Source organism: Macaca mulatta, chromosome 9 (genome assembly GCF_049350105.2).
Source record: "Macaca mulatta isolate MMU2019108-1 chromosome 9, T2T-MMU8v2.0, whole genome shotgun sequence".
NCBI classification, from domain to species: Eukaryota; Metazoa; Chordata; class Mammalia; order Primates; family Cercopithecidae; genus Macaca; species Macaca mulatta.
The window spans coordinates 104,547,486-104,566,142 of record NC_133414.1 but is presented as its reverse complement, the minus strand read 5'-3'; the positions used below and the strand labels follow the sequence as shown (position 1 = coordinate 104,566,142).

The following is an 18,657-nucleotide window of genomic DNA, read 5'->3' as shown; positions in this document are numbered from 1 at the left end:
GAATTGTTTTGTTTTGACAGTAGAGATTGGGGTCTCACTGTGTTGCACAGGCTGGTCTCAAACTTCTGGGCTCAAGTGATCATCCCACCTCAGCTTCCCAAGGTGCTAGTATTACAGATGTGAGACACTGTGCCAAGCCACTAACTGGTTTTAACTTGTAAAAATGCCAAACTTATTTTTCAGAATTCCATTTCTCCTATTCTTAAAATCTGATTGGCTGGGCGTGGTGGCTCACGCCTGTAATCCCAGCACTTTGGGAGGCCGAGACGGGCGGATCACGAGGTCAGGAGATCGAGACCCTCCTGGCTAACACGGTGAAACCCCGTCTCTACTAAAAAATACAAAAAACTAGCCGGGCGAGGTGGCGGGCACCTGTAGTCCCAGCTACTCGGAAGGCTGAGGCAGGAGAATGGCGTAAACTCCGGAGGCGGAGCTTGCAGTGAGCTGAGATTCGGCCACTGCACTCCAGGCTGGGCAACAGAGCAAGACTCTGTCTCAAAAAAAAAAAAAAAAAAAAAAAATCTGATCAAGTTGGGTTATGATGTAGCAGAAAAAACATGTCAAGTTTGTGTTCAAAATACTCATCTGCCAGTGGATACCTGGCACAAAATAAAAAGTACATAAAAATAATGACTAATAAGCTGAGTACTTACTATGTGCCAGGTACTTATTGTTTCAAGTGCTTTACATGTGCTCACTCAGTATGTCCACACAACACTGTGAGGTTGGCAATATTATTAGCCCCATTTTTCAAATGAGTGAATAGACACAGAAGGTCTACACTGCCCAAGCCGACTGGATCAAGAGTCCTCATTCTACGGAAATGCCTGAGTAGGTATTTAGTTGAAATGGTTATTTCCTCAGGAAGTCCTTTCCATCCTACGTGCCTCCCCTACCTGCTCCAACCAAGACCACATTAAATGTTTGCTATATATTCCTACAGCACCCTTTATACACCCTTTCTAAACATCACCTCTCTTATCTTTTTTTTAATGTGTTACCCACTAGACCTCAGATCACTACGGAAAGAAATCCTGTCTAGTTTACTGTTTCCCCAGCAACAACTACCATGCTTAGCACACAGTAGGTTCTCAAATATTTGTTAAACCACATTACCTAATAAATGTCATCCTAAGAGGAATTATGGGAAAACTAAAAATAATCACAGTCCACAGAGTAGCATTAATAAGATAATTATATACTTAACACATGTCTGGGCCAAAGGGAGAGACATAATCTTGACCTGAGTTCATTTTTCCCATTGAGTATCATGTATTTTGGAGAAAGTGCCAAACAGGAAATTATTTTCCCCTTATCACTAAATAAACCAAGTTGCTATTTATTTAAGGATACCTTAACTTCCCCTGGCACAGCCCACTCTACTTCCGAGTGATCAGAAGACCAAATTTGTGATCCTAGGAAACTTAACTCCCAGGTAATATTTGGTAATGCTTTCATTTGCCAACTATACTAAAACCTACACAATGCATATAACCTACATGAATGTACAGTATTATTAAAACTTCAACAAAACTAAGGCAGAACCAACTTATACTGAGGTAGGCCAAGAGCATCAAGTGGAGTGATTTGCTCTCACGTGACTAAAGCTTTTCCAATTAGTCTATTATTTTTGGCATCCCCTAAACTAGTATCTTGCCTGGATGTATAAAATTAAGCTACCAAATGAATACCATTCACATTGTCAGGACTGAGTAATAGGAAATTCATACAGATCACACATTCCTAAAAGTTATCAAAATTCTTAGAGAAGCTTTAGGGACCATCTGTACTCTAAGAAAGAGTAATGCCAAGCCATTACTTTCCTACCCAGACTTCTCTAACTTATTAGAAATTGCAAAGTTTCTGCCGATCACACTAACAAATCCATCAATTTGCTGGTTTCACTATAGTTATATAAAAATTCAAACAATCAAAATGGTGAGGGAATGGAGATGGAGGATTAAAAAAACCTAAGTCCTATCCTGTGGAGAAGTGCTAAATTAACTCATTCCACAAATATTCATCAAGTACTTACTATGTGATAGGTAATTTTCTAGACACTGGAGATATAACAATGAACAATACAAAGTTAAAGGAAAGAAAAAAACACCAAAATCCTGTGCTCAGGGAGCTTTTAACTTAGTTGAAGGAAGGAAGAGATAATTATCAAATAAATAAATATATTAGATGCTGATAAATTAGAAATGAAAATAAAGCAGGCCAGGTACAGTGGCTCATGACTGTAATCTCAGGACTTTGGGAGGCTGAGGTGGGCGAATCATTTGAGGTCAGGAGTTTGAGACCAGCCTGGCCAACATGGTGAAAACCCATCTCTATTAAAAAATACAAAAATTAGGCTGGGCACAGTGGCTCACACCTGTAATCCTAGCACTTTGGGAGGCCAAGGTGGGCAGATCACTTGAGGTCAGAAGCTCGAAACCAGCCTGGCCAATATGGTGAAACCTCATATCTACTAAAAATACAAAAATTAGCCAGAAATCACTTGAACCTGGGAGATGGAGGTTGCAGTGAACCGAGACTGTGCACTACACTCCAGCCTAGGCGACAGAGTGAGACTCCATCTCAAAAAAAAAAAAAAAATTAGCCAGGCATGGTGGCTGCCGCCTACTGTCCCAGCTACTTGGGAAGCTGAAGCAGAGGCTGCAGTGAGCCAAGAATGCACCACTGCACTCCAGGCCTGGACAACAGAGCAAGACTCTGTTGGAAAAGAAAGGAAAGGAAAGGAAAGGAAAGAAAGGAAAGGAAAGGAAAAAGGAAAGGAAAAAGGAAAGGAAAAAGGAAAGGAAAAAGGAAAGGAAAAAGGAAAGGAAAAAGGAAAAAGGAAAAAGGAAAGGAAAGGAAAGGGAAGGGAAGGGAAGGGAAGGGAAAGGAAAGGAAAGGAAAAGAAAAGAAAGCAGTTTAAGGGGGATAGGAAGTGTTGAGGGGGGAAGATAGTTGGTTGCTATTCTAGGGTAGCTAGGGAATGCTTCTATACAGAAGATGACATTTAAGTACAACCTAAAAAGCAAGGGAGCCAGGCCCTATAGGTATTTTGGTGGAAAAGTTTTTCAGGCAGAGAGAACAGAAATTGCAAAAATTCTGAAGTAAAAGCAGGTAGATGTATTTTTTAAATGTGTGTGTGAAATTAGCCAGGCGTGGTGGCATGCGCCTGTAATCCCAGCTACTTGGGAGGCTGAGACAGGAGAATCGCTTGAACCAGGAGGTAGAGGTTGCAGTGAGCCAAGATCGCACCATTGCACTCCAGCATGGGCAACAAGAGTGAAACTCCGTCTCAAAACAAACAAACAAAAAACCACACACACACATATACACACACAAACGTGTGTGTTTAAGTAACCAGGGTTCAAAGAAGATATCACAAGGAAAATTAGAAAATACTTAGAGATTAATGAAAATGAAAACACAACATACCAAACAAAACTTATGGGACACAACAAAAGCAGTGCTAAGGGGAAAATTTATAGCTATGAATGCTTACATTAAAAAGCAAGAGGCCGGGCGCGGTGGCTCAAGCCTGTAATCCCAGCACTTTGGGAGGCCGAGACGGGCGGATCACGAGGTCAGGAGATGGAGACCATCCTGGCTAACACAGTGAAACCCCGTCTCTACTAAAAAATACAAAAAACTTAGCTGGGCGAGGTGGCGGGCGCCTGTAGTCCCAGCTACTCGGGAGGCTGAGGCAGGAGAATGGCGTAAACCCGGGAGGCGGAGCTTGCAGTGAGCTGAGATCCGGCCACTGCACTCCAGCCTGGGTGGCAAAGGGAGACTCCGTCTCAAAAAAAAAAAAAAAAAAAAAAGCAAGAAAGATCTCACATCAACACCCTAACTTTACAACTTAAGGAACTGGAAACAGAAGAACTAACTAAATACAAAGGCAGCAGAAGGAAAGAAATAATAAAGATTAGAGCAGAGATAAAAAAGAGAAGAGAAAAACCAATGAAATCAAAAGTTGGTTCTTCAAGAGGATAAAATTGACAAGCTTTTAGCTAAATGGACTAAGAAAATAAGAGAGAAGACACATGGAGCTATAACCGGTAAACAGATAGACTCACTCACCAAAAACCTCCTGACAAAGAAAAGCCCTAGATCTCGGTTTCATAGGTGAATTCTACAAAACATTTCAAGATCTAATACCAGTTCTTCTCAATCTTTTCCTAGAAAAAATCTGGTAAAGGAGAAAACACTTCCCAACTCATTTTGTGAGGCCAGCATTATTCTGATACCAAAGTCAGACAAAGGCAACTATAAGAAAACTACAGATCACTATCCCTTATGAACACTGATTAAAAAATCCTCAACAAAATACCAACACATTGAACTGAGCAGCACAAGGATTATACACCATGACCAAGTGGGATTTATTCCTGGAATACAGGGATGGTTCAACATGTAAAAATTGATCAATGTAATATACCACATTAATAGAATGAAGGAAACCACAGGATCATGGCAATCGATGCAGGAAAAACATTAGACAAAATTCAAAACCCATTAGTCATAAAAACACTCAACAAACTAGGAATAGAGTGAAACTACCTCAACAAAATAAAAGCAACGTATGAAAAACCCACAGCAAACATAATTGATGGTCAAAGACTGAAGAATGTTCCTCTAAAAACAAGAACAAGGCCAGCACAGTGGCTCACACCTGTAATCACAGCACTGTGGGAAGCTGAGAAGATCACTTGAAGTCAGGAGTTCAAGATCAGCATGGGAAACATAGCGAGACCACATCTCTAAAAAAAAAAAAAATTCTTTTTTAAAATTAGCTGGGTGTAGTAGTGTGTCCACAGTCCCAGCTACTCAGGAAATTGAGGCAGGAGGATCTCAAACAAACTAATAAAAGAACAGGAGCAAGACAAGGATGCCCAATGCCCATTTTCACCACTTCCATTCGACATAATACTGGAAGTTCTAGCTAGAGCAATCAGGCAAGAAAGAAAAATAAGGGCCAGGCATGGTGGCTTATGCCTGTAATCCCAGCATTTTGGGAGGCTGAGGCAGGCGGATCACGAGGTCAGGAGATCGAGACCAGCCTGGCTAAACTGAGAAACCTCGTCTCTACTAAAAATACAAAAAAATAATTAGCTGGGTGTGGTGGCACATGCCTGTATCACCAGCTACTCGGGAGGCTGAGGCAGGAGAATCGCTTGAACCCAGGAGGCAGAGGCTGCAGTGAGCAGAGATCGCGCCACTGCACTCCAGCGTGGACAACAGAGTTTGACTCCATCTCAAAAAAAAAGAAAAAAGAAAAAGAAAAGGCATCTCCAAATTGAAAAGGAAAAGGTTGACAGCCGAGAGCACGCCTGTAATCCCAAAACTTTGGGAGGCCAAGGCGGATGGATCACGAGGTCAGGAGTTCAAAACCAGCCTGGCCAAGAAGATGAACTCCCCATCTCTACTAAAAATACAAAAATTAGCTGGGCGTGGTGGCATGTGCATGTAATCCCAGCTACTCGGGAGGCTGAGGCAAAGAACTGCTTGAACCCAGGAGGCAGAGGTTGCAGGGAGCCGGGATGGCACCACTGCACTCCAGCCTGGGCGACAGAACAAGACTCCATCTCAAAAAAAAAAAAAAAAAGAAAAGAAAAGCAAAAAGTAAAATTATCTGTCTGCAGACTATATGATCTTTTATATAGAAACCTGGCCGGGTGTGGTGGCTCAGGCCTATAATCCCAGTACTTCGGGAACCCAAGGGGACTTGAGGTCAGGAGTTTGAGACCAGCCTTGCCAACATGGTGAAACCCCGTCTCTACAAAAACTACAAAAACTTAGCTAGACATGGGTGCATGCCTGCAGTCCCAACTACTTGGGAGGCTGAGGCAGGAGAATCGCTTGAACCCAGGAGGCGGAGGTTGCAATGAGCCAAGACCGTGCCACTGCACTCCAGCCTGGGCAGCAGAGCAAGACTCCATCTCGAAAGAAAAAAAAAAGTAAAGAAAGAAAACCCTAAAATTCAGCGGGGCACAAGGAGCTAGAGCATCAAGAAGAATAGCTAGTGGATGCTGGGCTTAATTAATAGCTAGGTGATGGGTTGATCTGTGCAGCAAACTACCATGGCACAGGTTTACCTATGTAACAAACCTGCACATCCTGCACAAAAAAAAAGAAAGAAAAGAAAAAAGAAAACCCTAAAATTACACACACACAAAAATAAACTGTTAGAACTAATAAGTGAATTCAGCAAAGTAGCTGGATACAAAGTCAACATGCAAGATCCAGCAACATTTCTTTCTTTCTTTTTTTTTTTTTTTTTTTGAGACAGAGTCTCACTCTGTTGCCCAGACTGGAGTACAGTGGCAGGATCTTGGCTCACCACAACCTCCACCTTCCAGGTTCAAGCGATTCTCTTGCCTCAGCCTCCCAAGTAGCTGGGACTACAGGCGTGTGCCACCATGCCTGGCTAATTTTTACATTTTTAGTAGAGAAAGGGTTTCACTATGTTGGCCAGGCTGGTCTTCAACTCCTGATCTCATGATCCGCCCACCTTGGCCTCCCAAAGTGCTGGGATTACAGGTGAGAGCCACCACACCTTGCCTCCAGTTACATTTTTATACACTAAGAATGAACAATCTAAAAAGGAAATTACAAAAACAGGTCAATTTAAAATAGCATCAAAAAGAATAAAATATTAATAATTAATTTAACCACACAGGTGGAAGACTTATAAAATGAAAACTATAAAACACTGCTGAGACCAGCCAGGCGCAGTGGCTCACAACCCCAGCACTTTGGGAGGCCAAGGCAGGTGGTTCACCTGAGGTCAAGAGTTCGTGACCAGCCTGACCAACATGGTGAAACCTTGTCTCTAGTAAAAATACAAAAATTAGCTGGGCGTGGTGGCGCATACCTGTAATCCCAGCTACTGAGGAGGCTGAGGCAGGAGAATCACTTGAACTAGGAAGGTGGGGGTTGCAATGAGCCGAGATTGCACCACTGCACTCCAGCCTGGGCAACAAGAGCGAAACTCCGTCTCAAAAAAAAAAAAAAAAAAAAAAAAAAAAAAAAAAACTGCTGACAGAAATTAAAGGGCATAAATAAATGGAAACACATCCCTTGTTCATGAACTGAAGACTTAATATTGTTAAGATGCCAATACTACCCAAAGTGATCTACAGATTCAATGTAATCCGTATTACACAGCCAAATACATTGTCAGATCCTTTGGCATCAGGAGAAATGAAAAGATTGCCACCTACTGCACAAAGGGCCAAAGCAGAAGAAACCCTGGAGAAAGGCCTAAAGATGCAGGAGTGTGAATCAATAAAGAGCAACTTTTCGGATACGGAAACTGGTTTGGAGATGCAGGAACACATAGATTTGGGTATCAAATGTGACCCATGCATTGGTATCTACAGCCTGGACTTCTACATGGTGCAGGGTAGGCCTGGTTTCAGCACTGCAGACACATAGCACAGAACAGTCTGCACTGGGGCCAAACAGAATCAGCAAAGAGGCCATGCGCTGGTTCCAAAAAGAAAAAGAAAGGAAAAGACCACAGTATCAATGAGTAAAAAGGCAACCCACAGTAATGGGGAAAAATTTTTTGCAGATCATATATCTGAAAATACCCAAAATACATAGAAAACTCCTAAAACTCAACAACAAAAAAGCAAACCAATATAAAAATGGGCAAAGGACTTAGACATTTCTCCAAAGATATACAAAATGGCCAGTAAACACACGAAAAGATGCTCAAAATCATCACAAATCAAAACTACAATGAGATGCCACCTCACACCTAATGGGATGGCTACTCGAAAAAAAAAGAAACAGAAAATAAATGTTGGTGAGGATGTGGATAAATGGGAACCCTTATGCACTGTTGGTGGGAATGTAAATGGTCCAGCCACTGTGGAAAATAGTTTGTTGGTTCCTCAAAAAATTTAAAATAGAATTATCATATGATCCAGCAATTATAATTCTGGGTAAATACCCAAAAGAATTGAAAACCCATATTCATAGCAACTTTATTCATAATAGCCAAAATTAAGAAGTAACTCAAGTGTCCACTGACATATGAAGGGACAAGCAAAATATGATACATACATATAATACTATTCAGCCTTAAAAAAGAAGACGTTTGCTACAACATGGTCCAACCTGGAGGACATTATGCTAAGTGGAATAAGCAAGTTACAAAAGGATAAATACTGTATTATGACTCTATTTTATGAAGTATTTAGAGTAGTCAAAATCATAGACAGTAGAATGGTAGGTGTCAGGGGTTGATGGGAGAGGGAAATGGGGAGTTATTGTTTAATGTGTATAGAGTTTCAGTTGTTCATGATGAAAAGAGTTATGGAGATGGATGGTAGTAATGGTTGCAGAATATTATGTATTTAATATCACCGAACTGTACACTTAAAAGTGGTTAAGATGTTAAATTTTATATTATGTGTATTCGAAAGTGACTTTTTAAATTGGGAAAAAAATAGGGGACAGAATAGCAGGGGCATAAGAAAGATAGCCAGTAGCGCATTATGTAGGGATCTGTAAACTTTAACCTGTGAGTCAAACCTGGCCCTTGCCCTGCCAGATTTAAGAATGATTTTTACAGTTTTAAAGTGTTCTTTAAAAAAAAAAAAAAAAGATCAGAAAATAATGTGACAGAAACCACATGTGGAGGGGTGCAGTAGCTCATGCCTATAATCCCAGCACTTTGGGAGGCTGAGGCGGGTGGATTCCCTGAGGTCAGGAGTTTGAGACCAGCCTGGCCAACATGGTGAAACCCCATCTCTACTAAAAATACAAAAATTAGCAAGGCATGGCGGTGTGCACCTGTAATCCCAGCTACCTGAGAGGCTGAAGTGGGAAAACCGCTTGAATCTAGGAGGCGGAGGTTGCAGTGAGCAGAGATTGCGCCACTGCACTAGGGCCTGAGCGAGACAGCAAGGCCTTGTCTCAAAAAAAAAAAAAAATAACAAACCACATGTGACCTGCAAAGTCTAAAGTATTTAAATAAAATAAATATTTATTTCTCTGGGCCCTTTTCAGAAAAGGCTTACCAACCCCTGAGGGCCTTGCAACTCATAAGTTGCCTATTTACGAAAGCTTAATAACAGACTTGCACCAGGAAGGCTATTTGAAAGAAAAAGGCTAATGTGGAAAAAAAAATCTCTTTACACAAAAATTATTGTAAATATTAGACACAAGCAAATAACTATTATATTCATTGGTGATAAAGTAAATCTCCTGTAAGGCAAGGCTTGAAATGTATGCGGATCATAAACATCAAGTTCAAGATAATGGTTAACTGTGGCTGGAGGAAAAGGGATAGAGAGGGGAAAGGGGGGGCTCCAGCAATGATTGTTTTGTTTCTTAATCTGGGTGATGAATATACAAATGTTTATTACATTGTTCTTAATAACTTTTGTAAGTCTGAAGTATTTTGTAACTAATGTTAAAAAAAGAAATCAAATAAAGGCATACGGAAAAGGTAATATTGCCTGGTTTTATTAAACAACCAAAATAAGTTTAAAATTTGCACTTGTTATATGCACAGCATTTTTAAATAAAAATTTTCAGAACAACTACTAACAGAAGCCCCAGAGTACAACAACTGGTAAGTGTCACTGGCTAGATTTAAGATTGCCACCAAATTTCCTCTCTGGCACCTCGCTTAGAAACCTAGTCATCACCTTTGATATCTACAATTGAAGTTACCAGGGCTGAGTAAACAATAGCCTAAGAAAGTTTGTTGAAACAGGTTTTTCCAAAAAAATAGCCTTTTAATTTTAGACTACTTTGGGGTTTACAGAAAAGTTGCAACAGCAACTGTTAACAGCCACAAAAACAGACACACAAAACACAAACTCAGTAAACTGTGGAGAGCCTCTAAAAAGTTGAATACATCAATTCTAACTAAACAGCAGTTTCTAGCTCATTTTAAAATTGGGAAGTTATTTGGAAACGAGTCAGGGGAGGGCCGAACACCCCTCCACATCTTCTTATCTCGAAATATCCATTTAATTTGGTCTATGAACAAACAGGCAGATAAAAGGGAAAACTGTAGCACAATCAGAAATTTACACTAGCTTAGCTTGTCTTGATCTTTTAAAAAACATAAACTCACTTTATAACTTAATTTTTAATGTTTAAAGACAGATGTTTACTTGTTTAGTAGGGATGCAGAAAATACTGCATCTAGAATAAAGAGAACAGTGGTTGATTGCTTTTTAGAGGCGATAATACCAACGTAAGTGCTAAACCATCTGCAAAACAGGTATTCAGTCTTACTTCCAAACGGACAAACTACATGAAGTAGCATATATAAGTGACACCTAAGTCTTTATTGACTATAGTTTAAAAATAACGCACTTTTCAGTATGGAACAGTGATCAAACCAAACATACTATTTTCTGCTAAAAATCAGACACACAAAGCAACCGGGTGTCATTTTTATTGAACAGAAAGAGGAGAACCAAGAAACTGGGACCCTCAGGAAATGCAAATAAAATCCCTCTCCCTGGACCGCGCACTAGGGGGCCCAGCAGCGAAGCCCCGGCGCTCGGAATCCTGTCAGCCCTCTCCCTACCTGCATCTCACCACCACCTGGATGTTCTTCCCCTTCTCTTCTTTCTTCTTCGCAGACGAATTTGGCTGCGACGCCATGACTGTCCCCGCCAAAAAATCAAGGCCTGGCCGCGGACTTGGGCGCTGTGAGGCGCGGAGGGGCTTGGCGGCCGACGGGGGCCGGAGTCTCCCTGGTCCCTCCCGGGCGCTGGCGTGGCCTGGAGGACCGACGCACGCAGCTCGGCGTCCCCGCTCTCTACCCGGTACTCTGGCCGTGGCGTTTATCCCGCGCCAGCCGGAGCCGCCAAATCACCAATCTCGTCTCCACCCCAAGCCCCAGAAACCAAGCAACGACTCGGCGCCTCAATTTGAAAAAGGGACCGAGTAGCCGGACCAATGACTGCGCTGGCGCGCAAGGCACCATGGGATGCAGTGTCCTCACCAAGAGCCCCGCCCTCGGAGCGTGGCCTGCGGGAACTTAAAGAGTTGGGCTGTCCGCCTGCTCCGGAATTTCGTAGTCCAGAGCTGAGACTTTGGAACTAAGCGTGGAACTTTTAGCGTAGCGTGGCTCAACTTACATAACGTCCCTAGCCCAAAATTCCCTCATCTGCAGAGAGGAAATAATAGTAACCATCTCAGAGGGTTAGGATGAGAATTAATAAGCTCGTGGAAATAGATCGGAATATATGGTAAGCACTCGCCATGATTATAATTATTAGAGAATTGTAAGAGAGGGCAATAGAAGCACAGAAGAGAGGTCCAAAGCGAGCCGCCATCCCGGAGGCAGAGACCAGGATAGTCTTTTTTTTTTTTTTTTTTTTTTTGAGACGGGGTCTCGCTCTTGTCACCCGGGCTGGATCTCGGCTCACTGCGCCTCCCGGTTCGAGCGATTCTCCTGCTTCAGCCCCCGAGTTGCTGGGATTACAGGTATGTTCCACCACGCCCGGCTAATATTTGTATTTTCAGTAGAGATGTGGTTTCACCATATTAGCTAGGCTGGTCTCGAACTCCGGACCTCAGATGATCCGCCCGCCTTGGCCTCCCAAAGTGCTAGGATTACAGGTGTGAGCTACCGCGCCCGGCCCAGAATAGTCTTGAAGAATAATTAATGTCGGGGCCCGGTGGCTCACGCCTGTAATCCCAACACTTTAACGGGCCGAGGTATGAGGATAGCTTGAGGCCAGGAGTTTGAGACCAGCCTGGGCGACATAGGGAGACCCCCCTTCGCCCCCCGCTCCCCGATGCGTCTCAACAATAAACAGGAGGAAAAAATAGCCTGGTGTGGTGGTGCGTGCCTGTTGGTCCCAGCTACTCAGGAGGCTGAGGCAGAAGGATCGCTGAACAGGGGAGATCGAGGCTGCAGTGAGCCGGGATTATGCCGCTGGATTACTACAGCCTAGGCGACAGAGCAATGCCCTTTTTCAAAAAATAATAATAATAATAATAAGGAAGTGTTAAGAGATAGGCTACTACAGGTTCCAAATCGTGATGAAATGGACACTGGATGCCATTTGGAGGACTCTGAATTTATCCTTTGGTCATCATCTCTAAGCGACTCCAGGCAAAAAAGCAGGGTCCGCCTTGATTTTAGAACGACTGCACTGACCGACTGACGCAGGCCGCGGGCGCGCTGCGCTCCGGGTTTCCGCGCGGCGCAGCGGGCGGTCGCATCGCAAGGAAGCTGCGCAAACGTCCGCCGCCCCGGCCTACGAATCCCAGCATGCAGCGCTCGCTGGGGCCTGCGCGCCCTCAGTCACCTCTGGTCTGCTGCAGGCGAAATTTTCGGCGTCTTGGCAGTGCCTGGCGTGACTTGACCGCTGTAGGTGTGGGATGCCGCATCAGGAAATACTGTAACAGGAGCCTATTGTTATGAATAACGTTTAAAATCTTAAGGAAATTGAATACTTGAACAAAGGATTTTTAGCAAAGCAATTTTATTTTTGCGCAGAGGGGTGCCTTTTTGGCCAGTCGCCACGAGAGCACACCTGAACAAAGGGGCAGGAGAGTCTTTATTTTTGACCCAAGTCCTGCCCCTGTATATTTTTTCCCATTGGCTGGGGTCGGGTCGTATAATCTAAACTAATCCCGTTTGGCTAAACATTTGATTTTTTTTAGATAAGGTGGGCACGTAACAGAAGGCGGAGAGGAAAGGGGAAGGGATGTCTGTAATGAGCTAGAAAGTTAGTCCTCTTTTCAAATGAGGAAAGGAATGTGAGCTGGTATTGATAACGTCTGGTATTGTGGCGTGCCTCGGCATTTAACAAAGGCAAAAAGAAAAAAAGGAGAAAAAGGGAAAAAGGGGAGGGTACTATGAATTAAAGAAGAAAAGACTGATCGGGTTATTTGAAGAGAAACATCATATCTCACACTATGTTGTAGTCGGTTCCTGGAACTGTGCTTCTGGCCCACACAACCCATGAGAACCTAAATGTCGTGTTAGTCTATTAAGTAACACCCCGGTGTAGTGGAAAGCTCTGATGTCCTTTTTATGTTCCTCCACTTGCTAATCCCCTACATGCGTCCCACCCCTCCGGCCCCCCGCCCCAAGGAAATATCTGCATCTATAGCTCCTTCTGCTGGTCATCTCTATTTTGAGTAGCCAGCTGTCTGTTGATATCTCCTCTTAGGTGGCTCGCTGGCATTTCAAAATGGGACCTATGCCAAACGGAACTCTATCTTATCTCCACCTTAATCTTTCTCATCTGGATGCTGGAGCTAACCAGAACCTTTGATTCCTCCATGTGTAGTGGAGTCCTGTTGATTTTGTCTCCCCTGCGATGGATCACCATAGTCCAAGGCTCTTATCTTTTCCCTGAACAACTGTCATCTGCCTCCTTAACAAGATTCTCTTCTGCCCTTTTCTCCTCCCCTCGAACCCTCCATTACGTTTACTCAGCAAGGGAAGTGTCTTTTAAGAAATAAGAAAATAAGACCATGCTCTTCATCTGCTTTTTAATCTTACACTATCTTCTCATTTGTATTTGGAATGAAATCCAAACTCATTACCATGCCCTGTAGGGTCCTCATGATCTGGCCCTTGTCCATACAATCAACTAAAGGCACTTTCCAAAAATCTCATTACCATGCTTCAGAGCTCCTAGCTTTTTCCTGTGGCCAGGTCCTTGTACCTGACATACCCTCTGCCCTAAACTGTGTTTGGCTCTTTGCATGGCTTACCCATTCTCATTCTTCAGCTCTCAGTTGAACTTTCTCTTTTAAAAACACCTATCCTGACCACCCTATCTAAAGCACATTGTTCATAATTTTCTCTTTTTTTTTATTTTTGAGACGGAGTCTCGCTCTGTCCCTCGTGCTGAAGTGCAGTGGCATGATCTTGGCTCACTGCAACCTCCGCCTCCTGGATTCAAACAATTCTTGAGCCTCAGCCTCCTGAACAGGTGGGATTACAGGCGCCCCACCATGCCTGGCTAATTTTTTTTTTATATTTTTAATAGAGACTGGGTTTCACCATGTTGGCCAGGCTAGTCTCGAACTCCTGACCTCAAGTAATCTGCCCTCCTTGGCCTCCCAAAGTGCTGGGATTACAGATGTGAGCCACTGCACCTGGCCTTCCTCTTATAATTTTCTATCCCAGAACCCTGCCTATTTTCTTCATAACATTACAGTCAATATATTGTGTGTATTGACAGTATATTACATTGTCAATATATTGTGTGTCTCCCTGGATAGAATGTAAGTTTCATTAGGGACCCTGTCTTTTTGTTCAGTATTCTTTTCCCAGTGTCTTGAACAAAGCCTTACACCAAAGTAAGGCTTTACTCAATAAATATATATTGAGCACCTGAAGGAAATTACTTAACGTCTATCAGCCTTGGTTTCCTCATCTGTAAAATGGAGATAATAATAATTACTATTATTGTGAGGATGAAAATAACATATGCAAAGTGCCGGGGATATAATAGGAAAAAAAAATCTTAATTTCTCCCTTTTGGCTGGGCATGGTGGCTCATGCCTTTAATCCCAGCACTCTGGGAGGCCGAGGTGGGCAGATCACGAGGTCAGGAATTCAAGACCAGCTTGGCCAATAAATATGGTAAAACCCTGTCTCCACTAAAAATACAAAAAAAATTAGCCGGGCGTGATGGTGGGCACCTGTAGTCCCAGCTCCTCGGGAGGCTGAGGCTTCAACCCAGGAGGCAGAGGTTGCAGTGAGCCGAGATGGCACCACTGAACTCCAGCCTGGGTGACAGAGCTAGAGTCTGTTTCAAAAAAAAAAAAAAAAATCCCCTTTTCTTTCATTTTGTTTTGGTTTTTCTGAGTCAGGATCTTGCTCTATCACCAGGGCTGAAGTACAATACACCATCACGGCTCACTGAAGCCTGGACCTCCTGGGCTCAAGGGATTCTCCTATCTCAGCCACCTGAGTAGCTGGGACTATAGGCACAAGCCACCAGATTTGGCTAATTTTTTTTTCCTTTGATAGATATGGGGGTCTCCCTATGTTGCCCAGGCTGGTCTTGAACTCCTGGTCTCAAGTAATCCTCCCACCTCAGCCTCCCAAAGTGCTGGGATTATAGGCACGAGCTACCCTGCTGGGCCGTCTTTCCTTTCTCTTTAGTAAATATTCAAACAATATATACATTAATAGTCACATGGGTTGACGCAAGAAATTCAAGAGTCTCCACTTGATAATAGATACAGCTACCGTTTATCTACGGTTTACTGTGAGTCAGATTCCATGCCAAATGCTTTGTGTGCATCATCTCATTTAATCTTCAGAACAACTTTCTGAAGTAGGAACTATTACTTTCCACTGTTTTATCAGTAAACTAGCCAAATAAGTTTGTCTGTAGTCATACAGCATATGACTATACTTACACTTTAATCATAGTATAAGGTTAACTATTGGGGAAGGAACTTAGAATTCTTTCCCATTCCAACTCCCAGGCTCTTAACTACTGTCTTTCCCCCTGAATTTTTTTCATTTGCTAAGTGTGCATGTATTCTTTTTTTTTTTTTTGAGACAGAGTCCCACTCTGTCGCCAGGCTGGAGTGCAGTGGCGCAATCTCGGCTCACTGCACCCTCTGCCTCCCGGGTTCAAGCGATTCTCATGCGTCAGCCTCCGAGTAGCTGGGATTACAGGCGCATGCCACCACACCCAGCTAATTTTTGTAGTTTTAGTAGAGACGAGGTTTTGCCATGTTGACCAGGATGGACTTGAACTCCTGACCTCATGATCCACCTGCCTCGGCCTCCCGAGGTTACAGGCGTGAGCCACCATGCCTGCCTGTATCCACTTTTATCATACTGTTTTTGAAGTGCTTACTGTGGGCCTGGCAATGAATATACAGGGTGAATTATTGTACTTGCCCTCAGGGCTAGGTCAAATAGAGATAGCCAGGGTCTAATGGCCACGTGTAAGTGTTTTGTTGCACTAAGCAGTCCCTGAAATGCCATTTTACATTGCCTTTATTGAGTTCAAACTACTCAGGCTAATAATCAACATTTCTTGGCTGGGCACGGTGGCTCACACCTGTAATCCCAGCACTTTTGGAGGCCAAGGCAGGTAGATCACCTGCGGTCAGGGGTTCGAGACCAGCCTGGTCAACATGGCGAAACCCCATCTCTACTAAAAATACAAAAATTAGCTAGGTGTGGTGGCACATGCCAGTAATCCCAGCTACTTGAGAGGCTGAGACACGAGAATCGCTTGAACCCTGGGGGTGGAGGTTGCAGTGAGCCGAGATCGCGCCATTGCACTTCCACCTGGGCAACAGAGCGAGGCTCCATCTCAAAACAAACAAACAAATTAGTTGGGGCCAGGCGTGGTGGCTCACATCTGTAATTCCAGCACTTTGGGAGGCCGATTCGGGCAGATCACCAGGTCAGGAGTTAGAGACCATCCTGGCCAACGTGGCGAAACCCCATCTCTACTAATGATGCAAAAAAAAAAAAAAAAATTAGCGTGATGGCGTGTGCCAGTGGTCTCAGCTACAAGGGAGACTGAGGCAGGAGAATCACTTGAACTTGGGAAGCAGAGGTTGCAGTGAGCCGAGATCATGCCACTACACATCAGCCTGGCGACAGAGTAAGACTCCATCTCAATAACAGTAATAATAATAATTTAAGTCTAGTTAAACTGAATTCTAACAATGCAACATCGTTGCCCATGTGTTTGCTCCGGCACTTCTCTTTCAGGAGTATATGTACTTCTCGAATAAATTATTTTAAAGTGATTTTTATTTTTCCTAAAGAAAAACACGGAGGTTGGGCATGGCAGCTCATACCTGTAATACTAGGCAGGAGAATTGCCTGAACCTGGGAGGCAGAGGTTGCAGTGAGCCGAGAGCATGCCACTGCACTCCAGCCTGAGTGACAGAGTATGACTTTGTCTCAAAAAAAAAAAAAAAAAAGAAAAAGAAAGAAAGAAAAGAAAAGAAAAACGTGGAAATGTTTTATAAAGTTAAATAGTTCTAAAAGGCTTATAACAAAAAAAAAAGGTATTTTATCTGCCTTATCCCACCCCAATGCCTCTAGACCTTTACCCCAGAAACAACCAACCACTTTAGCTGTTTGTGCAGGCATTTACATATTTCTATTTTCATAAGGAATTTGTATATACTGTTATTTGTATTTATTTATTTATTTATTTTTGAGACAGGGTCTCACTTGTTGCCCAGACTAGAGTGCAGTGGCTCTATCAGGTATCACTGCAGCCTCAACCGCTCCAGTTGAAGCAATCCTATTGCCTCAGCCTCCTGAGTAGCTAGGACCACAGGCACATGCCACTACACCCAGCCAATTTTTTTCTATTTTTTGTAGAGACAGGGTCTCACTTTGTTGTACAGGTTGGTCTTGAACTCCTGGGCTCAAGTGATTCCCCCACCTCGGCCTCCCAAAGTGCTGGAATTACAGGCATGAGCCACCACGCCTGGCCCTTGACCTCCTGGGTTCCAGCAATCCACTTCCACCTCCTGAATAGCCTCAACTGCATCAGTTGAAGTGATCTTACCGCCTCAGCCTCATTAGTAGCTGGGACTACAGGCGCACACCACCACACCCACTAATTTTTAAATTTTTTCATAGACATAGGGTATTGCTTTGTTTCCCAGGCTTGTCTCCAGCTGCTGGACTCAAGCAGTCCTCCGCCTCAGCCTTCCAAAGTGCTAGGATTATGGGCATGAGCCACCCCTGTGCCAGACCTATACCATTATCTTTTGATTAATCAATTTTAGACATTATTTATTGACATCTTATGGTAGGTGAGGTTTAGTTCTCAAACTCTACCATTCTCTCTGCATTTCCTTCTCTATATACCCAATATTACAATTTCTGGTTAAATCAATAATCTATATTCAGGTTATTATGTCTGTTCATAGCTGAGAATTTCATTCTAGTGACTAGAAATTTTGCAATGAGGCCAGGCGCAGTGGCTCATGCCTGTAATCCCAGCACTTTGGGAGCCCGAGGCAGGCAGATCGCCTGAAGTTGGGAGTTTGAGACCAGCCTGGTCAACATGGTGAAACCCCGTCTCTACTAAAAATATAAAAATTAGCCGGGCATGGTGACACATGTCTGTAATCCCAGCTACTTGGGAGGCTGAGGCATGACAATCGCTTGAACCTAGGAGGTGGAGGTTACAGTGAGCCAAGGTTACACCATTGCACTCCAGCCTGGGCGACAGAGCAAGACTCCACCAAAAGAAAAGAAAAGAAAAGAAATCTTGCAATGATGTGCCTTAGTGTGCATCTACTTTATTTTTTTTTTTTTGACACGGAGTCTCGCACTGTCACCCAGGCTGGAGTGCAGTGGCGCAATCTCAGCTCACTGCAAGCTCCGCCTCCTGGGTTCACCCTATTCTCCTGCCTCAGCCTCCCAAGTAGCTGGGACTACAGGCGCCTGCCACCACGCCCGGCTAATTTTTTGTATTTTTAGTAGAGACAGGGTTTCACCGTGTTAACCAGGATGGTCTCGATCTCCTGACCTCATGATCCGCCCACCTCAGCCTCCCAAAGTGCTGGGATTACAGGCGTGAGCCACCGCACCCAGCCAATGTCTGCATCTACTTTCATTAATTGGGCTGAGCTTTTCAGTCTGGCAAGTTGTTATCTTCAGTCTGGGAAATGTTTTTGAATTATTCATTGAATATTTCATTTGTC

General features: G+C 43.5%; 1 protein-coding gene across 1 annotated transcript in view; it reads right to left on the bottom strand.

Annotated features, from left to right (window-relative positions):
• The window catches only part of KIF11 (kinesin family member 11), a 65,096-nt gene extending 54,129 nt beyond the window's left edge, over positions 1 to 10,967 (bottom strand). Inside the window, exon 1 of the mRNA XM_015147695.3 lies at positions 10,559 to 10,967. Within this exon, the coding sequence (XP_015003181.2) occupies positions 10,559 to 10,635 (77 nt within the window). The 5' untranslated portion in view covers positions 10,636 to 10,967. The remainder of the gene's footprint in view (positions 1 to 10,558) is intronic.
• Positions 10,968 to 18,657: the final 7,690 nt, after the last annotated feature.